The sequence below is a fragment of the Taudactylus pleione genome, unplaced genomic scaffold (genome assembly GCF_031769625.1).
Source record: "Taudactylus pleione unplaced genomic scaffold, aTauple2 ptg000397bl, whole genome shotgun sequence".
Lineage (NCBI taxonomy): Eukaryota > Metazoa > Chordata > Amphibia > Anura > Myobatrachidae > Taudactylus > Taudactylus pleione.
Window position 1 is genome coordinate 7,179,281 of NW_028284799.1, and position 19,925 is coordinate 7,199,205.

The 19,925-nt window shown below is 42.8% G+C and overlaps 1 protein-coding gene across 1 annotated transcript in view; it reads right to left on the reverse strand.

The window, feature by feature from the left end:
• Positions 1–19,925, reverse strand: part of MMP28 (matrix metallopeptidase 28) — an 85,800-nt gene that overhangs the window by 46,386 nt on the left and 19,489 nt on the right. Inside the window, exon 2 of the mRNA XM_088446325.1 lies at positions 8,122–8,195. Coding sequence (XP_088302451.1) covers positions 8,122–8,195 — 74 coding nt within the window. The remainder of the gene's footprint in view (positions 1–8,121; positions 8,196–19,925) is intronic.

The following is a 19,925-nucleotide window of genomic DNA, read 5'->3' on the forward strand; positions in this document are numbered from 1 at the left end:
CATGTGCAGTAAGTCACTCCTGCATGAGGGCTCTTATTATGATAGGCTGTATCCACCTCATATTTAGCTGTTACATTGTATTTCGGGGCCTATTAACTAATATTTGCAGGTGCTTTTGGGGAGGGGGAGGGGGTACTAGCAAATATTAAGTGTCCGGGGCATTTACACGCAGGGGACCGCAGATATCTGCTGTGTTTCAACATTTTCGCTCGCAAAAAGCAGCAACCATAGGTTTCTATGAAGGCTGTTTTTTTTATGAATTTACCAAGCTCCAGGAAGTATGGGCCACGATAGACTATGGAAGGTGTGGCCAAACCGGTCCTCGAGATCCCCTAACAGTTCATGTTTTCCAGACCACCTGTGGATCTGTAGAATGTGACAGTTAGTAATGACTAGACCTGTACACCAGCTAGGTGGTCTGGAAAATGTGAACTGTTAGGGGATCTCGAGGACCAGGTTGGCCATCCTTGGCCTATGAGCTCCACTTTGCAAAAAGCACCAGGAGGGATCTGTTGGATCAGGTCACAAATGCGCAGTAGTGCACACGGCTCCCAAAGAGGTAGTGAAGGGATTGCTAAAGAGTGATTATTAGTACATCTGAGTGATCTGTCATTTGTTATTGCAATAATTATTTAGAATTATCGGGTCTAGGATCCTATCATTAATAAATAACTCCCTTAAGGTGAAGAATCCTTTCATAATCCCTTCCTATTGCCTTAGAAGTGTCACAGACAGAAGCAGATATGAAAATGGCAATAGAAAGGATGAGAACAAGACATCAAGTGTTTTTTCTCTTCCAATAGCAAGCCCTTTGTTTTATAAACCAGTAACAAAGAGAACAGTGTACAGCAATGCTAGAGGGAGGTGGGTGGGGTGGTAACTGGTCTTTATGACATTATACCTACTACATTATACCTACTTTACACAGGAAGACATATCCCAGGATCTATCACACACTTAGCACATAAGGCAGTGAGGTATCACAGTAAGGACTACTTCAGTTCATATATTCAGTTTGTAGAGTGTTGTGCTGTCCAAATTACTCCTGTCAGCAGCATGAAAATCAAGCAAAAAAATAACTAACTCGTTCCTATACTATGGAAAGTAGTTATTGTGTTGACCTTCATGCTGTCAACAGGAGGATATCGATGGGACAATGATGGCTGTTGTAATATTACTGAAGCATTACAACAGTATGAAGGCCAACTTACATTTTTATAACCCCAACTGGAGCACAAACATCTCCAAAAACATACCTCCTGGTCAAATACAATTATATTGCAGCCTAAATATTTCAAAAACATGACCTTATTCAGATACTGAGGATTATAGCAAGCATGTAGAATGAGCAGAATGAATACACATAAGTAAATAAACACTGAGAAATGCATGAAGCATACAAAACAAGAAAGGAGATACAATGTTGGTAGAACAAGAGACATGGCACTGTGTAGTTGGCCCTAAGTTAAAAAAATAATGATAAAAAACCCTTTGAAATCCTCTTTTCTATGTAGTCATCCATTGGTCTTGTTAAAATAATAAAATGAGCATCGAACCCCATGGACATGTATTGTACACTATGTACTGTTCATAACCCAAAATTACTGGTCACTGCCATTGATATGAAAAGGGAAAGCGTGGCTGATTGGCTGAGAGCATGAAAGCACAAAGTCAATCAGCGCTTCTCCATTCATGACAATGGTAGTGACCAGTCATTTTGGGTTAAGCACTGTACAGAATGTGCAGTGCATGTCCGGTGGACTCGTTTGCATTTTCTTTATTTTACCAAGATCTATGGATGCCTACATGGAACAAAGAGGAGTCCACCCAATGGTTTGTTAAGTATGAAATAGTTTCTAGTTTCTTTTTCATTATTATTATTATTTATTTTTATTATATTTTTATTATTATTATTATTATTATTATTATTATTGTGAAGAATTATAACCTTCAGTATGTGTCTGTACTGGGGTTATTTTAATATTGTATTTACAGACGGACTACAAGTGCCAGTGAGCCCATATTGTCCGAGCATGTTGGCACATGTTGTTCCACAAGTGCCGGCATGCCAGGGCAGGCTTGCTTGTACTTGTAGCCCACCTTTAACAAATAATATTAGTAACTATTCTGAAAACCCTGCATCCACTGTCACCAGGGAGGCAGGGAATAGCCCCAGGCTGGCGGTCCCTCGGGAGGGAGTATCCCATTTTATTTTTGGGGTCCCCTGGGCCAACCAGTTTCTAGAAATATTGTGGAGGTGGATTGCAGGATTGTGATAGAGACTGTGTGTGTGGGGGATAAAGAAAGGGCAGAATCAAAGGTGACACCCAGACACCGTACTTGGGGAATGGAGGAGAGCAAAATGTTGTTAACAGAGTGAGAGTAGAGGGAGTAGAGGGGGCCTTGGCTGGGGGAAAGATGAGGAGTTCCGTTTTTTGCAGCTTATTTAATTTATGCAGAACAGGTGCTTCATGTAAAGATGCAGAAAAAAGTAATTAGTCTGAGCATGATTAGATAAGATAGTTTCAGGTTATTTATATAGAAGTGTATGTGATTGCTCTTAAAGATATATTCAAGTGGTTTGATGTAATCTGGTAACTGTTTGTGGCTCATCAAAAATACAGCACTTCATCAGCAGAAAAGTGTCTACCGATTTATGACCCCATTAAGTACAGTATCCTTGTACAGTAACTTATATGTAGTTTGAAATTCAGGACATGCAGGCATAGGCAAACGCAAAGGGGGGTTTCTGTCTGCCTGCAAACCCCCCTCTCCAGCGCACACATGACCACAGTAGAAATAGTAATATAATAGATTGTTACTAGTGCTGCTTGTTCTTCTCAGTATCACAAATGAAATTATTAGCACCACCTGTGGATCTTTTAACATGCATCAGCAAGTAATAAATAACCTGTGCACCAACTAGAAGATCTGCAAAACATGCACTATTAGGGATGCACTGCTATAGAGCCCAATATGTACATATATGTCCAGGGCAGTGCTAGGTTCTTCTGCTGCTCCTCCAGGCTCCCGCACCTGCTGCAATGGTCTGGAATGGCGCCCACATCTAATATAAACACATCCAGCTCAGGCAGGATGGCCCTACTGCTGCATCTAATGGCTTATTGTGATCGCTGGTCCTGTATGCTTGGAATTAATACACACAATACACTTTGTATGACGCATATTAAAGCTGGTTAAGTACTAATTCTGCCCTCTTCATGGACTCACCACACTCGCTTTAAAATCAAGCATTTGAAAACCCCCCTCTAGAAATCCTGTGTTTGCCACTGGCAGGAGAGTAATGGTCACCCAAGTTCCCATGTACACCCCTATGAGACAAGTAACCACATGTGGTTACTGAAAAACTTTCTCTGGAGCTGTCCTCGCATCTTTAATTTTTTAACTTAAAAAAAAAATATATATATATATATATATATATATAATTATATATATATATCAATAGTACTTAAAGACAGGCAGAAAAACACATACGCAGCCAGAAAACATGTGGGCTGTCATACTTAAATCTACAAAACTGTGTGATAAGCATAACAGGTGGCTTTACTTGTAATCTGACCTAAAATCATATTTATAAACTGACATTTACTTAAAACTTGACTAGTCTATACTCTGCATGATACAGTATCTTAAGTTTCCTTCCTCTTCGGAGAACACAGGACCAAATATGAATGGTGGTGACAGCTCCCGGGCCCCTCAGGATCGTCCACAGAATGAAGATGGCTGCTGTTCTGTGGTACCTTCACTATTCCTGTCAGCTCTTGTCTTTCCCTGAGCTCATCTGATACACAGCTCTCTCTTTCTGTCATGTACTGTATCTCTGGCTGTGTCTCATTCCTCAGACCTCTATAATCACCTCTCTCTCCTATTACTTCAAAGACCTCTGACTCCTCTGACTCCCACTGCTCAGCTGCATGATCAGGTAATATTACCATGCCAGCTCACACACAAACAATTCTTCAGACCACTTCAGCTTCATCAAAATAATATACCTTTAGTTAGAATACCCAATATGGCCAAAAATACCAACACCAAATACCACTATATCAATATAAATTCTTACCCAGAATTCTATCAGGTTTCATTTCAGTACACAACAATTATTAGTAGGACTCTGCAGTTGTCAGGGAGCTTCTTTTAGCCCCTTACAGACAAATATAAGAAGGTGACCAAGTGCTGTAGCAGGACACTAAGACGCCTAGGGTCTCATTCAGACCCGCTCGCGAGCGCAGGACGCTCGCAAGCGGGTCGATGGTACCCAAATGCACATGCGCACGACGAAGGGAGCTCTGGCTCTGATAGAGCCAAAATCACTCCAGGGCTTGCGGCAGCGAGACCCTACCGCAGGGTCTCGTCGCAAGCCCGATGGTCTTGACCATCGCGACCATCATCATGGACGCTCGCATAAGCTGTGGGTGGTAACCCACAGCTATGCGAGCGTCCAAAAGGCCGCTCCAAATTTAACTAGGACGGCCCTGATTCAGAGCGAGCGCTCTGGTCAGAGCGTCCGGCTCTGAATCAGGGCCCTAGTCTCCAGTGTGTGGATTTTCAATATTTCGCCTAAAGCTTAATTTTACAGCCATGGTTTTTTATCATTGCATGCATGAGGAACTTTTTTTCACAGCTAGGGGTATATTTACTAAGTGGAGATGTTGCCCATAGCAACCAATCAGGGCCGGGAGGCAAGCTTTCTTTTACAGGAGGTCGGGAGCAGCACACGATTTTCGGGAGGCTCCCAACCAAATCGGGAGAGTAGGCATGTATGCCTTAACATTGCAAATTTCCCTGCAAATAGGCTGCTGCAAACCAAGAAAACCAGTAAAAAAAAAAAACACTCAAAAGTGAAAGGAAAAACACCCAAACACTGTTCCCCACAGGCAGGAGCTGCTAGTGCATAGGCAAGAATCTGCTAGCACACAGACAGGAAGCTGCTAGTGTGGAGAGACCACTATATAAAATGCTCAACACACACACACATACTTTAGTAATTTCTTCCCTGGGAGAAGCACAGAGAGGAGATATAGTTGGGTGGTGATGGTAGCGGGTCACTAGGTCCCATCCCCACACTTTTTTTAAATTGAGTATTCTTTTATAATTTTTCAAAAACAAACATAAAAAAAAATTAAGTGGCCGAGATGCGGGAGGAGTACCTTCTCTTCCAGGGGTGCGGGGTGCTACCCGAAAAATCAAGAGCCTCCCTCAGGTGCTGGGAGTGTAGGTTTAGGAAACCCTGCTGTAGTCACTAGAGATCCTGTACACTGGAGTAGTAATTTATGCCCCAGCATTGGCATTGAACCAGGTTTAAGTCAAACAGCACTGGGAAGCCTGACGGTTTGAGGAGGCATAGATCAGGAGAGAGAAGAGACCTTAAAAATACCTTTATGTGAACAATCAACTATTATTAATTGTGAGTAGGGTGCATACCACTTGCATCTATATAATCTCTCTACACGGGTGGTGCGATAATTGAGCCGTAACATACAATATTTTGCACATAAAGATACCTTTATGGCAGGGTTCCTCTGTATGAATTTAAATCTCTTACACGGATTGAAGATTTTACCACCTCTTTGAGAGAACTATTCATTGTGTGGGAACATACTACACGATCAACCTTTTTCTTTTCTTTTTTCCCCCATTTAATTTGAGGATTACCCTTTTGGGGAAGAAGGTCGACTAACTCGCAACTAGGACATTAAGGACACGTTGCCTACAATCGATCCAGCTGTATAGTTGATTCGGGTTGGAGACCCTACCTCCCTAGATTCCTTTGGACTTATAACCATTGTGTATGCCCTCTTTATATTCGGAGGATTCATGTTTTTTAAGCTTTGTTTATGGTTTATTATTATTATTATATTGTAATAACTAGGGAAGCGCGGTTTGAGTGAGTCTATTTGCTTTTTAACTTATTTCAGTGATTGACCGTCTGCTGCCATTTCTGGATGGGGAGCGGGTGGTGATGGTCTCTGTTTCCCAAAACAGAGGCGTATCGACACTGTTGGGGGGAGTGGAGAGCCAAGGATCTCCATCAGCTGACAGAGATTTCCTGGCCTTTTACCCATCTGCGGTGGCCGGCTTGCGTGATCCATGGTCACTCAGCCCACCGAAGGGATCACAGATGATCAGATGCTGCATCCTTGGACGCAGCTCGGATCAGTAACGCATACAGGAGGAGTAATGCCTCCTGCTGCATTACCTTAATGCAGCTGCATAGTATATCCGTCCGCAGCTGGATTGGTATCCGGTCTTTAGGTCTACAATAAAAAGGTAGACAATGTTTAGGTAGACAATACAAGTTAGACAGACAATAGGTCGACAGGGTCTGAATGTCGACAGCGTCTTAAGGTCGACACAGTAACGGTCGACATGGTCATTAGGTCGACACACAAATGGACGACACTTTTTTTTTTGTTAGGTTAGGCACTTAGCACTTACCCCGACGGTTAGGGTTAGGCACCAGGAGGGAGGGTTAGGGTTAGGCACTAGAAGGGACGGTTAGGGTCAGGCACTAGAAGGGACGGTTAGGGTTAGGCACTATGAGGGAGAGTTAGGGTTAGGCACCAAGGGGAGGGTTAGGGTGAATATTAGGGCTAGAAAAAAAAAAAAAGAGAGAGAGAGAGAGAGTCGACCATTTATGTGTCGACCATTTATGTTTCGACCTAATGACTCTGTCGACCGTCTTACTAGTCGACCTTTAGTGTGTCGACCTTCAGAACCTGTCGACCTATTGCCTGTCTAACTTGTATTGTCTACCTAAACATTGTCTACCTTTTTATTGTAGACCTAATGATCCACACGCAGCTGAATCACCCCTTCTGTTCTGCAGTGATTTCTGAAACTCAAGTGGAAGCTATACTGATTTATTTTCTGTAAGTCAGTCTACTCCTGATATACCCCATTCCAAACAGTATGAGAATACACCTGTCTGCACTGTCATTTACTCCTAATTTGCATAATTATCCAGGTTATACAGTAGGTGAGGACAATGTAAAAAAATTAAGGCTGCAGGTGTACTTCAGGGTCCAGTCTTTAACCTGGGTAACAAAGAGTATCCCGGCTAATGAATAAGAAAAAAAGGTTTAGAATATGTCATCTGGGTAGCAGGCGGGCACTCCTAGGGGTTGGCAGGCTGAGCTTGGTGGTGGATTATATCGAAATTGGAAATTGTATTATTTTTATTTTATTAATATAGAGATCACTGAACATGATTGTTTTTTTTATACTATAGAATGCTATGTACTGTAAACACAGGGCCTGATTCAGAGCTGCTCACTAGATGCGATCGCTCGCACGATGTGTATGCAAATTGCGTAGGCAGTGCTATCGTACAGCAATGCATTAGCACGCCCAGTATTTCTTAGAGAGCGATCACATAGTGTATGCAGACACCCACCAGCCTGTTTTAAGACGCCCACTTGTGCACGTCATATCCAGGAAGTCTATGCAACCATCGGTACATAGGATGCCATCGCAGCACATGAGGTTGACCATACCCTACCGCAAGCACTGCGAGCACTTCAGTGTAAAAACAAGCCAGGTGACGTGTACTATGATGCGGTCTTATAATTATGCACACCTCTAAAACGCCATTGAGATGCTCAGGCATACCTGCATTTGCACCTCCACTCCCCCGTTTTTAATGTCCAGCCCGTTACCACCTACAAACGGCTTCCCCGGTCACTCACTCTGCTGGGCTGTCTATGTGTAGCGAGCGAATGCATTGTGAACTTTCACTAAGGTATGCGCACAATGCATACGCAAGCGTACAATGCATACCATCGACAGCAGCGAGAGTATGCATCTCAGCGATCGGGTCTGAATCAGGCCCACAGTGCTCTCGTCCCTATATAAAAGTTCTACAGTACCCGCAAATAATGATGTGTAAGAAAATAACCTAGAGCTACCAGCATGACAAGAGAAAATTCTCTCCTGTGTGTAGGTGCTTTGTTTCTCGTGGAAAGGCTAAAGGTATAGTTGCTGGTACAGCTTTGTATCTCAGTATTAGTAGAACAGTGTTTCAGCACCTTTACTTTTTCAAAACTCTCAATAAAAAAAATAATAATAAGATTTAACTCCTAAAGATACGTTTCACATTACCTCACTGCTGCTGCAAGCTGTGATGTGCTGTAGTCCTTTTCTCCTTTAAGGTAACCATATTTCATGAGAAACACCTAGAAGGAAAAAAAAAACCAAGAGAATAACAATAGAATTAGGGTGTGCATTTCATAGCAACTATTTATGCTTTATAGACACAATCAATATTTTACCTCTGAATAATACAACCAGATGTAGCACATAATACTTTTGCGGATAGGAATATGCCTGCTGCATTAGACATTAAGGGGGAATTTAATTGATTTTTTTTTTAGGCGGCTTAACTAATGGGTGCACAACAGAGTAATTCAATTCTTGCTCCGTTTCAGCAAGAGAGCCGCCGGTGTCTACATTTCTGTTTGCAGCTTCCTGAGGTGACGAGAAGAAATGTGCAAAAAGTCCAGGGTTTCAGCGACCAAACGCCAGGTCTGAGGTCTCTGAGGAAATCATGAGCTTTTTCATGATATTGGAATTACTGCATCACATTGGATCTATTGCACCCAATATTTAAAATTATATGTGATTAATGCATCAATCGAGGGAGACACTAGAGTGTGCTTCATGATGTAAATTTTGCTTGTATTATTGAGTGATGCCACATTATGGTGTCCAATCTGCTTTTGTCACTGAATCTGCATAATATGACGTATAGATGCACATCCAAGGAGCCAACGATTCCTTGTAACGTCAGATGTTGGCAGTAATGCCAAAAGTAAAACAAGTTGAAGAAAAGTGAAGTAACCAACCTTTGGCATTCCAGCCGCAGCTGAAATAGTTATACCACCACGTTCATGATAGGCAGCTTGCAGTAAAAGTACAGTTGGGACCAGTGATGACTGTAAATGCAACGGGTACTGTGTGCCAAGCTAGTGACCACTGACAGATTACCAATAGGTTCTAGGGCACACTGGAGGGCTAGCAGGGAGCAGACAAACGTCTCTGTGCTCTAATATGTATTCAACTCACTTTCCTTGTGTGGCACCTTTACCTACTGCATAGGTTACACTAGACCCTTTCTAAACATGAGTTTATCTTAGTAACTGTAATCATATGAATTTCCTATTTGTGTTTGTATACATGGCTAATCACATTTATGTGTATTACATAAACAACAATATCCACCATAACTTCCTGACTTCAACACATTAAGACAATATGCAGAGGAATTTCACACAACAGAAATGGCTACATGTCACCATCCTCTGTCCAGGATATTGGTAGAGACAGAGGGAAATTAGGATTTTCCTGTAAGATGATTTGGGAGCCAAGAAATAGCTCAATGAGTTTTTTGTTCCATGCAAGAAATAAAACAAAGAACATGGTTTCCTCAACAGGATGCCTAGTCAGACCTATATGTTTGTGGTGTGTGTATATTACACTTTGTAGCTAACATACATGGTCAATATACTAGCTGTCAGTTATTTTGATATAATGTTAAGTAAAAAATATATTCAAGGATTGGCCACATTGATCAGTTACTGTAAAGTTCGACGAGGATAATTGTAGTGACCTCAGCTCATTTGTGTCATTGATTTTTGTTAATGAAAGGAGAGAATAGTAAACTATTTCCTGCACTTTATGAAAGACTCAGCTGCCCTCCTCACCCATTGACCTTAACAGTATAAAGAATCTTTTTTTTCAGTCTGTAATAGCCAATGTTGTTAAATTACTTGTCCAATATGACAAGATAGTGATTTCAGCAGAAGTTACTATTTTTGAAGACCATGTATCTTTAGGGATATACCTTCCTTCTACAGTATTAGTACAGAATGGCTCAGCATTTACAGAGACATGACTTTCTTTTTAAACCTAAGGAGCATGCTCCAAATTACTCAGTACAGTGAAAAACAACTTTGCTGGGGGCTTGGGTCATTGGACCTTCTCCAAATGAGAAAGGCCCCATTTCTCCCCATCCCTCTGGCACCAAAGGTCTATGTAGGGGCGGAAGGAATTTTCAGGCTCTATTTCATCAAAGTTAGGAGTTCCATTGACATCTCTGGCCCCTGGAGCCAAACGCACCCTGAGGGGGCAAGGGTCCTCAGGCTTCCCTCTGCTGCAAGATGCTCATGGTTGCCCCTTTCAGGGTTGGCCTACGCTTCCCAGACTAAACAGATTCTTTAGCTCTCCCTCTAAGGATTGAGACACCAATTACTTGGGTCAAGAGTCGCCCATAATGGCCTAATCCAAAACCCTTCCAAAAATATGCGCACACATACGCACTGACATAAAAAGGTGCAGTGAAGGTGTAAGAAATAAAAAGTGCTAGTTTAAAAAAAAATTAAAAAGTGCCAAAAGTCCCAGTTTTACTGCTGGGGTATAAGTTTTTTTCTTGTATAGCCATAACCCCAGGGCAAATAAATAAACAACATTGTAGGATATTCAGAGTTCATAGTACTCTCCTGTCTTTACTCTAGATTTTGGCGTCGGGTCCTTCCTTCCTCCACTATGCATTTTCATGCACCCATGGGGCCTATCAACCAGGAGCACTGGCAAATCCGGATTCCTGCAACCTTCTCATCAGCTTCGACCAAGGCACCACTGCTCCATCAGGATGATGACAAGGCCTTCCCAATGAAAACATATACTAGACTAGTGAGCAGATACTGTATACTAAGCCTTGGAGAGAGAGATAAAATGGAGAGACCTAAAGTACCAACCAATGAGCTCCTAGCTGTCATTTTTCAAACACAGCCTGTAGACTGACAGGAGCTGATTGGTTGGTACTTATCTCTCTCCATTTTCTCTCTCTCCAAGGCTTAGTACATCTCTCCCCTTAGTCTTAGCCAGAGTATGATAAGCTGAGACACGTACTTTCATTTTAGATACACTAAATATAAACATGGATGGTGTAATGCTTAGCATTACTGACTCGCAGCACTGAGGTCGTAGGCTTGATTCTCACCACAGCCCTAACTGTATGGAGTTTGTATATTCTCCCTGTGCTTGTGTGTGTTTCCTCAAGGCACTCTGGTTTCATCCCACAAGCCAAAAATAAATATGCTGTTTGGTTAATTGGCTCCAAACAAAAAAAAAAAATTAACCCTAGTGTGTATGTGTACATGTGGTAGGGAATATAGATTGTGAGTTCCTTTGGTGCAGGGACTGATGTGAATGGCCAAATATTCTCATTGTAAAGCACTGTGGAATATATTTGCGCTATATAAAATAATTTAATAAATAAATCAAATAAATACTATTCGTGGAACATAGTGTGACAAAACCACAAGGTTTTTAGCTGGTCTGTCAGAAGCTGATTACCAACCTTGATTGCTAGACCACCTGTGAGAGGCTGATAAAGGGTGTGTCGGTCTTTCACTGCCTGGGGAACAGGTCATAGGCCTGTTGAGAGACACTACTATTACTGAATGTAAGTGCTGTGCTAAAGACTTGTTTTGTGAGGGGGACGTTAAGTCTCCCCATTCTGAGAGAGGGAATAATTTTGTTTAGTTAGAGCCGGACAGGCCAGCATTTACTTTTATGTTTGGTTTATTTTTGTACTGCTAATAAAACTAGCTGCGGATACTTGTGCCAAGGCCCTGAACTGGTATACTACTAATTGGCTGCTGCATGACAAGTCCAACCATTTATCCCCAGGAAATGGCACCCTTACCCTGATCTTGCCTCAATAGTAGTAATCAACAAACACAGAAAGAACGAATCTTTGGATTTGACATATCACAGATAATAGTATCCAGTTTATTCAAAGCTGTATAGAAAACAAAAATTTGTAGTAAACTAGTATTGAAATAGTGAGATATCCACACATAGGGACGGATTCTGAGTTGTACACAAAAGCATACTGTACATAGCAGCGTCCACCGACCCATCTGGGAGTTTATGAAAATGCTCTACACATCTGGCGGCTGAATGTGCAAGGACTAAGACGCCCACTTTTAGAGCTCATGCCAGTGGCGTAACTACGGAGGGTGCAGGGGGTGCGGTTGCTATGGGGCACAGCGATTGCACCCCTGCACCCTTCACTTACTGGGCGCCCACTGAGATTGTATTACCAGCGGGCGTCTGGCTCCTTCTCTTCTCTCTCCCCCCCAGCACCAGCGGAAGCCAGAGGATGGAGCTCACTCCTGAGCTCCGGCTTCCTGGTTCTGCAGTGCACTATGGGAGTGACGTCATGCCGTCACTCCCATAGTTACGAAGAGCGGGCGCCGGGGACAGACGGCAGCAGGCACTGGAGCAGGGTTTAAGGTAAACATGTGGGGTTTTTTGTATGTATGTCGGTGTGCGGGGGGGCTTACTACTGGGGGCATAATACGGGGGCATTACAGGAGCCTGCCTTACTACTGGGGGCATAATATGGAGGCATTACAGGGGCCTTACTACTGGGGGCATAATATGGGTCACTACAGGGGCCTTACTACTGGGGGCATAATCTGGGTCACTACAGGGGGCACTACAGGGGCCTTACTACTGGGGGCACTGCGTAAGGGGCACCATTACAGTGGGCATTGCATAAGGAGCACCATTACAGTGGGCATTTAGTGTTTTAGGGGAACTACTGTGGGCATTGCTTGAGACCTAAGTTAAGGGGGGGGCCTTAAAAATTTTGCTATGGGGCACTAAAAGTTCTAGTTACGCCCCTGGCTAATGCATACTGTAATACCAATTAGCGCTTCCTTACACGCCACAATTGTTGCACCATTGAAACTTGCACTAGCCCTATGGCAGGAGCAGTTTCTCTATTGAGCATGGCCTCCTAAGTGAGCGGTCGAACATCTGTGAACAGCCATTTGCATAGATACTCCCTTGACCCTCCCATAATACATGCACTGAAATGTCCATTTTTGTCCATTTTACTTGCTACCTCTCAGTCATCGCCCAGCAATGCCCATCACTTCTCTGCCACTTTTCCGATACTGGGCCGTATTCAATTTGAGCAGTAAAAGCCGTTTTCGCAGGTTTTTGGTGGAAACTTTTCGCCGATTACGTAATTTTCACCTGTTTTGATTTTACTCCGTATTCAGTTTGGAAGACTTTTCGCCTAGGAGGAAAGTCAATGCAATGTAATAGGCGGAAAAGTTTTGCTTATGAATAGCAGGCGGAAAAAAGTGCAGAATTGGGGTTTTGGGGTGCAACGTTGCGGGAACCCCCTGTGCAGCCTTCACACAGTCCCCCAAAATGTAAACTGTGTCAAAAAAAAAATTACAAAAAAAAAAAAAAAACAACACCCCAAAAATCACTGAGTTTGGGGGCAAACAAAAAATGTTGGGGGACAAAGTTAAAAACTAGCGAACTTGACTCTGGGGGGGGGTCCCCAAGTATGCCCCAGGTGTTTTTTTCATTGCAGGGTCTTGCGGAAGGTGGATTTTTCACGAGTTTTTCAACATAACAGCAAGCCAAATCGGGGGGTACCATACCTAACCCCATGTCAGAGCATCTTTTGGGGGGCTGTCAGGCTAATTTCCCCAAATCTGACAGTACTTTCCGCTTGTTTATGTTTTGCCAGGTCCCGTTTTCGCCTACTTTCAAATTGAATACGCAGGCACGCACGCAATACTTGTCCGCCTGTCAAACAGGCGAAAAGTCCGGGAGGCGAAAAAGTATTGCGGATCCACTCAAATGGAATATGGGCCACTGTCTGAATCGATCACAAAAGCACCTTTGTGCGTACACTCCCTGTAAAGCATGCAGAGTACGGTTTTAAAATTTTTGCGAATGCACAGTTGCAAATAATCGCTCCAGTACGCGTACATTGGCCCTGTGTGCGGTTTGCGTGTGCGGCTCATAATCAGGCCCATATAATTGATCAGGATTAAAAAGAAACCCTTTACATCCTCATCTACAGTACTGGTGATATCTTGCCTGTAAATCCCTGAAGCTTCCATTTATGGGAACAGCTGTCTGGGATGACACTGATACAAAAAAACAATTGAATAAATATTAAATTGCCAGACAAAAACAAAAATTGGCAAAACCCTTATCAGATTGTAATCAAATATATAAATTGCCCAAAATGCATTTTTAATTAGTTATGTAATTAAGTGGAATACAGGCCCACTGAATGTTACAGATACTGCCACTGTTGGGGAGCCAGGACAGACTATGAGAGAATGGCTACCATTGAATCATTGCCTCTGTACAGTTGATTAGCCAAAATCTACAACCTATATGGGACCTAAAGCAAGGCATATACCCTATCAAATCTGATCAGTTTTACCAAGTTGAAACATAGGCCCTCATTCAGAGCCGGACGCTCTGAGCAGAGCGCTCGCTCTGAATGAGGGCCGTCCTCCATAAAAATGGAGCGTCCTCCTGGACGCTCGTATAGCTGTGGGTCACCACCCACAGCTCATACGAGCGTGCAGGATGATGGTCGCGATGGTCTTGACCATCGCGACCATCGCCAGTGCGACCAGAAGCCTGTGGACCACAAGCCCTGGAGTGATTGTGGCTCTATCAGAGCCAAAATCACTCCCACTGACATCACTAGTGATGTCAGTGGGCCGGCTTCTGACGGTAGGCGTTCCCTTGGGTACGCCCCCCTGTCTGGGAGGCACGCCCCCGGCACGCCCACCAAAGGGGGCGTGCTGTCAATCAACATCGACAGCACGCCCCCTTTGATCAGACACAACGAGCGAAGGAAATTCCTTCGCTCGTCGCGTCTCGCGCATGCGCACGATGGAGCTCCCTCCGTCGTGCGCATGCTCAGTGCAGACCATCGACCAACTTGCGATCGGACAGCCGCTCGCGAGTGGGTCTGAATCAGGCCCATAATTGTCAAAATGGAATCTGTTGTCAGATAATCTGACCTTGTAGTGCAGACTGCAATACATTTGGTTTGGTGCAGAGAACAACCAAGCATAATCTGCCTCTAATATGAGCTGCACAGCCAACAAGCAGCAAAATAGACATGTGATGTAACCAAATGGTTCCAATGACACTCCTATCATACAGAGCACCTCGCCCTGCAAAAGTGTCCCTTTAGTCTAATAGTATGCAGTATCCAGGTCTCCTAGCGTTTTGTACTTCTTATGATTGCCGGGTGGTAGTTAATTTACCACTTGAATGTTGAATTCCCCTTCCTTATGTTATTTTATTTTTTTTTCAATATTTTTTTATTTTCCTTATGTTATATAAACTGACCTCCCCTTCTCTTCTCTCACCTTTTATTTACGTTCTGTCCTTTATTTTATGAGGTTTTTATATTGTATGCGGAAAGAAAATAATAACATTCTATAGTTGAAAAAAAAAACAGAATTAAACATGAAACAAGCATTGAATAATAATGAATGTGTTAAGTTGTATGATATAATGCAATAACAAATAAATGGTGTTTAATTGATGCACTAAAACAAATGATAGATAGATAGATAGATAGATAGATAGATAGATAGATAGATAGATAGATAGATAGATAGAATTTTCACTCTCATCTCCCCTTTGGTACAATGTACATCTGGAAAATGTTACCCATCACATGTTTTGAACTTCTTGGAAAGTATCTATAAAGTCATCCAGAGTGAAAACACATTAACTGCTGCTTGGGGTGGATAACAGAAAAAGATTCCTCATTATAAATAAAATGAAACATGCACCTTGTAACGTAAATAAAAATATTTGTTATTTGTAAATCTGCATACACACATACACAAACACACACACACAACGATTTAGTAAATGAACGATTTTAGTAAACGATTTTTGTTAATTTTTTTTCCCTTGAAAAACTTAACAAAAATCGTTCATTTACTAAATACAAACAATTTTTGCATATTCCCTTACTGAAAATCGTTGAGTTGGTCAGTCTGACTGAACTACAAACGTGAACGATAATCGTTCATCGTTTTAACTCAGAAAAGTAAATGTTTTTTTCAACGATTGAATGATAAACGATAGCGTTATCGATAATCTTTCAAAAAATCATTGTGTGTGTATGCACCTTTATTATTATATTTTGTCCAATGATGTTAAATTATTTAGTATTTTCCAGAAATGATCTTATATATAAAATCAAACAGAACTTACTAAGCAAGTATTGTATAATTATTAGCAAATAATTATGCTTAAAAAGAAAAGTATGTTTTACATAGTGTACATAATGCATAACTCAGACTCACAACAACCCCTGTTTTAGTACTACATTTACTTGTATAAAGCCACAGAATATTGGGCCTGAATCAGAGTTGCAGGGCCGCCATCAGGGGGAAACTGTTGGGACTACTGTACCGGGCCCAAAGAAGGGGGGCCCAGCCTGCTCCTACCACCCACCCGCCGCTATTGCCAGAGCAAGACAAAAAGGGGCCTCCTGTCTGATGCCCGGCCACTGCAAATGAATGAGGCCCCCCCGCCGCTACTGCCTCGCACGGCATGTAAGAGGTGCCTGTCCGCATGAACAATAAAGTTTATTATCCGGCGTTTGTGACGTCACGACGTCTCCACGCCACTAAAGGAGAGAGGAGCCGCAGCGCCCTTCTAGACAACCCTAACCATGGAACAGAAGACCGGACCTACCCTGGAACAAAAGGTAAGAAAATTCATATGCTGCCTGGCTGAGGAAGTAGGGGGCTGGCTGGACCAACACTGTGCATGCTGCAGTGTGGCAGAAGGGGGCTGGAAACGGCAGAGCGCAGGGCTGGAGAGACAGACTGTACTTCCTCACATAGGCTATATAGACTTAGTCAAAATATATATATGTGTGTATGTAATATACTGTATATATATATATATATATATATATATATATCTGTTTGGAGGCATATCATTGGCATCTCACGGTTTCTGTACTGTATGGGAGGGGGGCTGCCTATTTTGACAGTCCTGGGCCCCACAATTTCTGATGGCAGCCCTGCAGAGTTGTGTGCCATTAGTAGTGTAGCTGCGTCTGTGGACACAGCAGCGATGTTAAATGTCTTTAGAGGATCTGTCACCACAGGGGGATGGTTGATAATGCCACTGGAGGATCAATTGGCACAGGGGGAAGGTAATAACATAATGTTATCTATTTACACCTGAGTGGTGGTGCACCCCTAGGAGTACTTTTTTTTTTTCAACATTATTTGAGCATATTAAAAAATGTTTTTGACTAAATAAAAAAAACAACATTTTTGAGGTTACTTTTGAGAAAAATTGTCAGTTAAGTTGTTAATAGAGTTAAAATAGGAAAGCTTCAAAATTGAGTGAGTACACATCATATAAAGTAATCAGCCTTGTGAAATACACTAAAATTATATATATATGTCGGAGCTGCCAACCTTGACATACATTTTAAATTAGAACTATTATATTTAAGTGTACTTGTAGCTAGCATTTTTCACTGACACATAGGAAACTGAAAGCAAAACCATTATTTATCTTACAATGTAACCAAGGGATATTATATAAAGGTGTACACAATCATTTTGTTATGAATTTTACTGAACCCTATGTTCTTCTTACTGATGGTTGTAAATATTTGTTGCTACTGTCGGTAACATTGCAACCCTCTTCAATTAGCTGCCCCTGTAACCGTACATTTGTACATGTAGTTGATGAATGGATCCTTAAATATCTAATGGCATACCTAGGAGGTTGTTCAATGTTGTTAGTCCGGGGAACGTAATCATGTCCTTTATCTCATCTCTCTTATATGTTGTATGTAGTATCTGCAATTTGTGCCGCTTCCCCCACATATAATACTTTTCTCTACAGACAGAAACATTTATGTCCCAGCTGGCAATGCATATTTCTGAATCTACGCCCAATTCTTCAGGACATGAAAGGCTTCCTGCTGTAGCAGCACTATACAATGAGAGAACACATCAGGACGGAGGAGTATTGTAGCTCAGCATGCTGTCAGTCTGCTCAGCAGAAACATACAAGGAAAGTTTCCCACCAAGAACAACCAGCCAATTCCATTGTATAATTCTCTTCAGTAAGGCTTGAAAAAATGCAGTTGCCTTTAATTAGTATTTAGTTATTCTTTAATGTGAAAATCACTTGTACATGGGAAAAGATTAAAAGAATGATTGTCTGGTAATACATTCTGATTTTTTACTTTGCTGTGTAACTATTATAATTACCATTCAGGCACAATCTATGTGGAATAGTTGAACAACAGACAGAGGGGTCTATTTACTCAGCTGTGTTAGGAGATAAAGTGAACGGTGATAAAGGTACCAGACAATCAGCTCCTAACTGTCATGTCACAGGCTGTTTGAAAAATGACAGTTAGGAGCTGATTGGCTGGTACCTTATCACCGCTCACTTTATCGATCGCCGCGCAGCTGAATGATATTATTATTTTTTTTTTTTTTGAGAAGGAGCAGCCGGAGTTAAGCTGACTTACAACTGGCTGGGGCTGTGCTGCTGGCTGAATGTAGGGGGCGCTGTAGCAGCAGCATGCGCCATGCAGCTCCTCCCTGGCAGTTCCGATGGGGCAGCGTGAGAGGCAGCTGAGAGGCTCTCTCTATTTCCGGCACTCTATCTTGGAGCCGCAGGTGAGGGGGGGTTGCTGGGGGTGGGTTTCTTTGATAAATGATGCTGTCTTTGTTTGCCTGTATGTGTGTGTGTGTAGTCTGTGTCAGTGTGTGTGTGTAGTCTTGTGAGAGTCTATCAGTGTGTGTGAATCAGAGGGGTACCTCTGGAACTTATGTACCGGGCCCGGGTTCAGATGATCCTGCCTGGGAACTGCTACAGGCAGATGTCTGCCTGTATGTACAGAGCAGTTTGCTGTTAGGGTCAGCGGCGCCCTGCGGGCCCCCTGTTACTGTGACTAGCTGGCACCCTTCTAATAGGAGGGCAGAGCAAAGGCTCCAGCACTGCTCTGCTCCATTCACAGTCTGCGACATTGCGTCTATGCAAGGCCACCTGTCCTCCTTTCTTCCCTGCAGGGGATGAGTTAAGTCCCCTCTCCCCCCCATATCCAAGTCCCGCCCCCTCTCTACTGCTCTGCCTGGCCTGTCTGTCTCTATGGCAGATGGAGTGTGAGGTCCTTTCTCCCTGCTTCTTCCAGAGCCTACTCCCCTCTCTACGAGGCCCCGCCCCCTCCTGCTGTGATGGGCCTGTCCATGTCCCATGCAGGCAGCAGCTGGTGTGTGAAGGACACACAATGCTGCAATCAGAGGTAAGTACCTTAGGGTGATGTATCTATTCATGTTATGTGGGTGAGGTGGGGGTATATAGTATATACCTATACTACCTGGAGCCTGGTGAGGTGGGTTGAGGGGTGTAATGTATGGGGGGGGGGTAAGCATATTGTATGGGGGTTGAGGAGTGTAATGTATGGGGGGTAAACATTGTCTGAGGGGGGTGAGGAGTGTTGGGGGGTATAGTAATGTATGAAGGGGTAAGGTGAATGTATCTGGGGGTGTATAGTTATGCATCAGGGATGGGGATGGGGATGAGAGGTATAGTAATGTATCGGGGGTGTATACTTATATATTATCTGTGAATTGAGATAGGCTTAAGGATGTAATATATCAGGGGGTGTGTATACCTATTTTATCTGGTAGGGAAGATAGGGCAGGGTGTGTAGTATTGTATTGTGGGGGTGTCATATACTACTAGCTTTTTTGGGATTGAGATATACTACAACCTGTAACCTATCTGGGTGGTTGTGCAGTAGTATTTTGTGCTGTGTGGTATAGTAATATGACGGGTTGTATACTAGGTTCTTTCGGGATATATTGACGTTATTTGGCAAGTCTATAGTGTATATATATAATTATGTGTGTGTGTAATTAATATAGGTGTTGCTCAGTGGGTAGAGGAGGTGGAGGGCCCTGCTTTTTTTGTTTGTACTGGGCCCCACAATTTCTGATGTCAGCCAGTGTGTAGTCTGTGTCAGTATGTGTGTGTGTAGTCTGTGTCAGTAT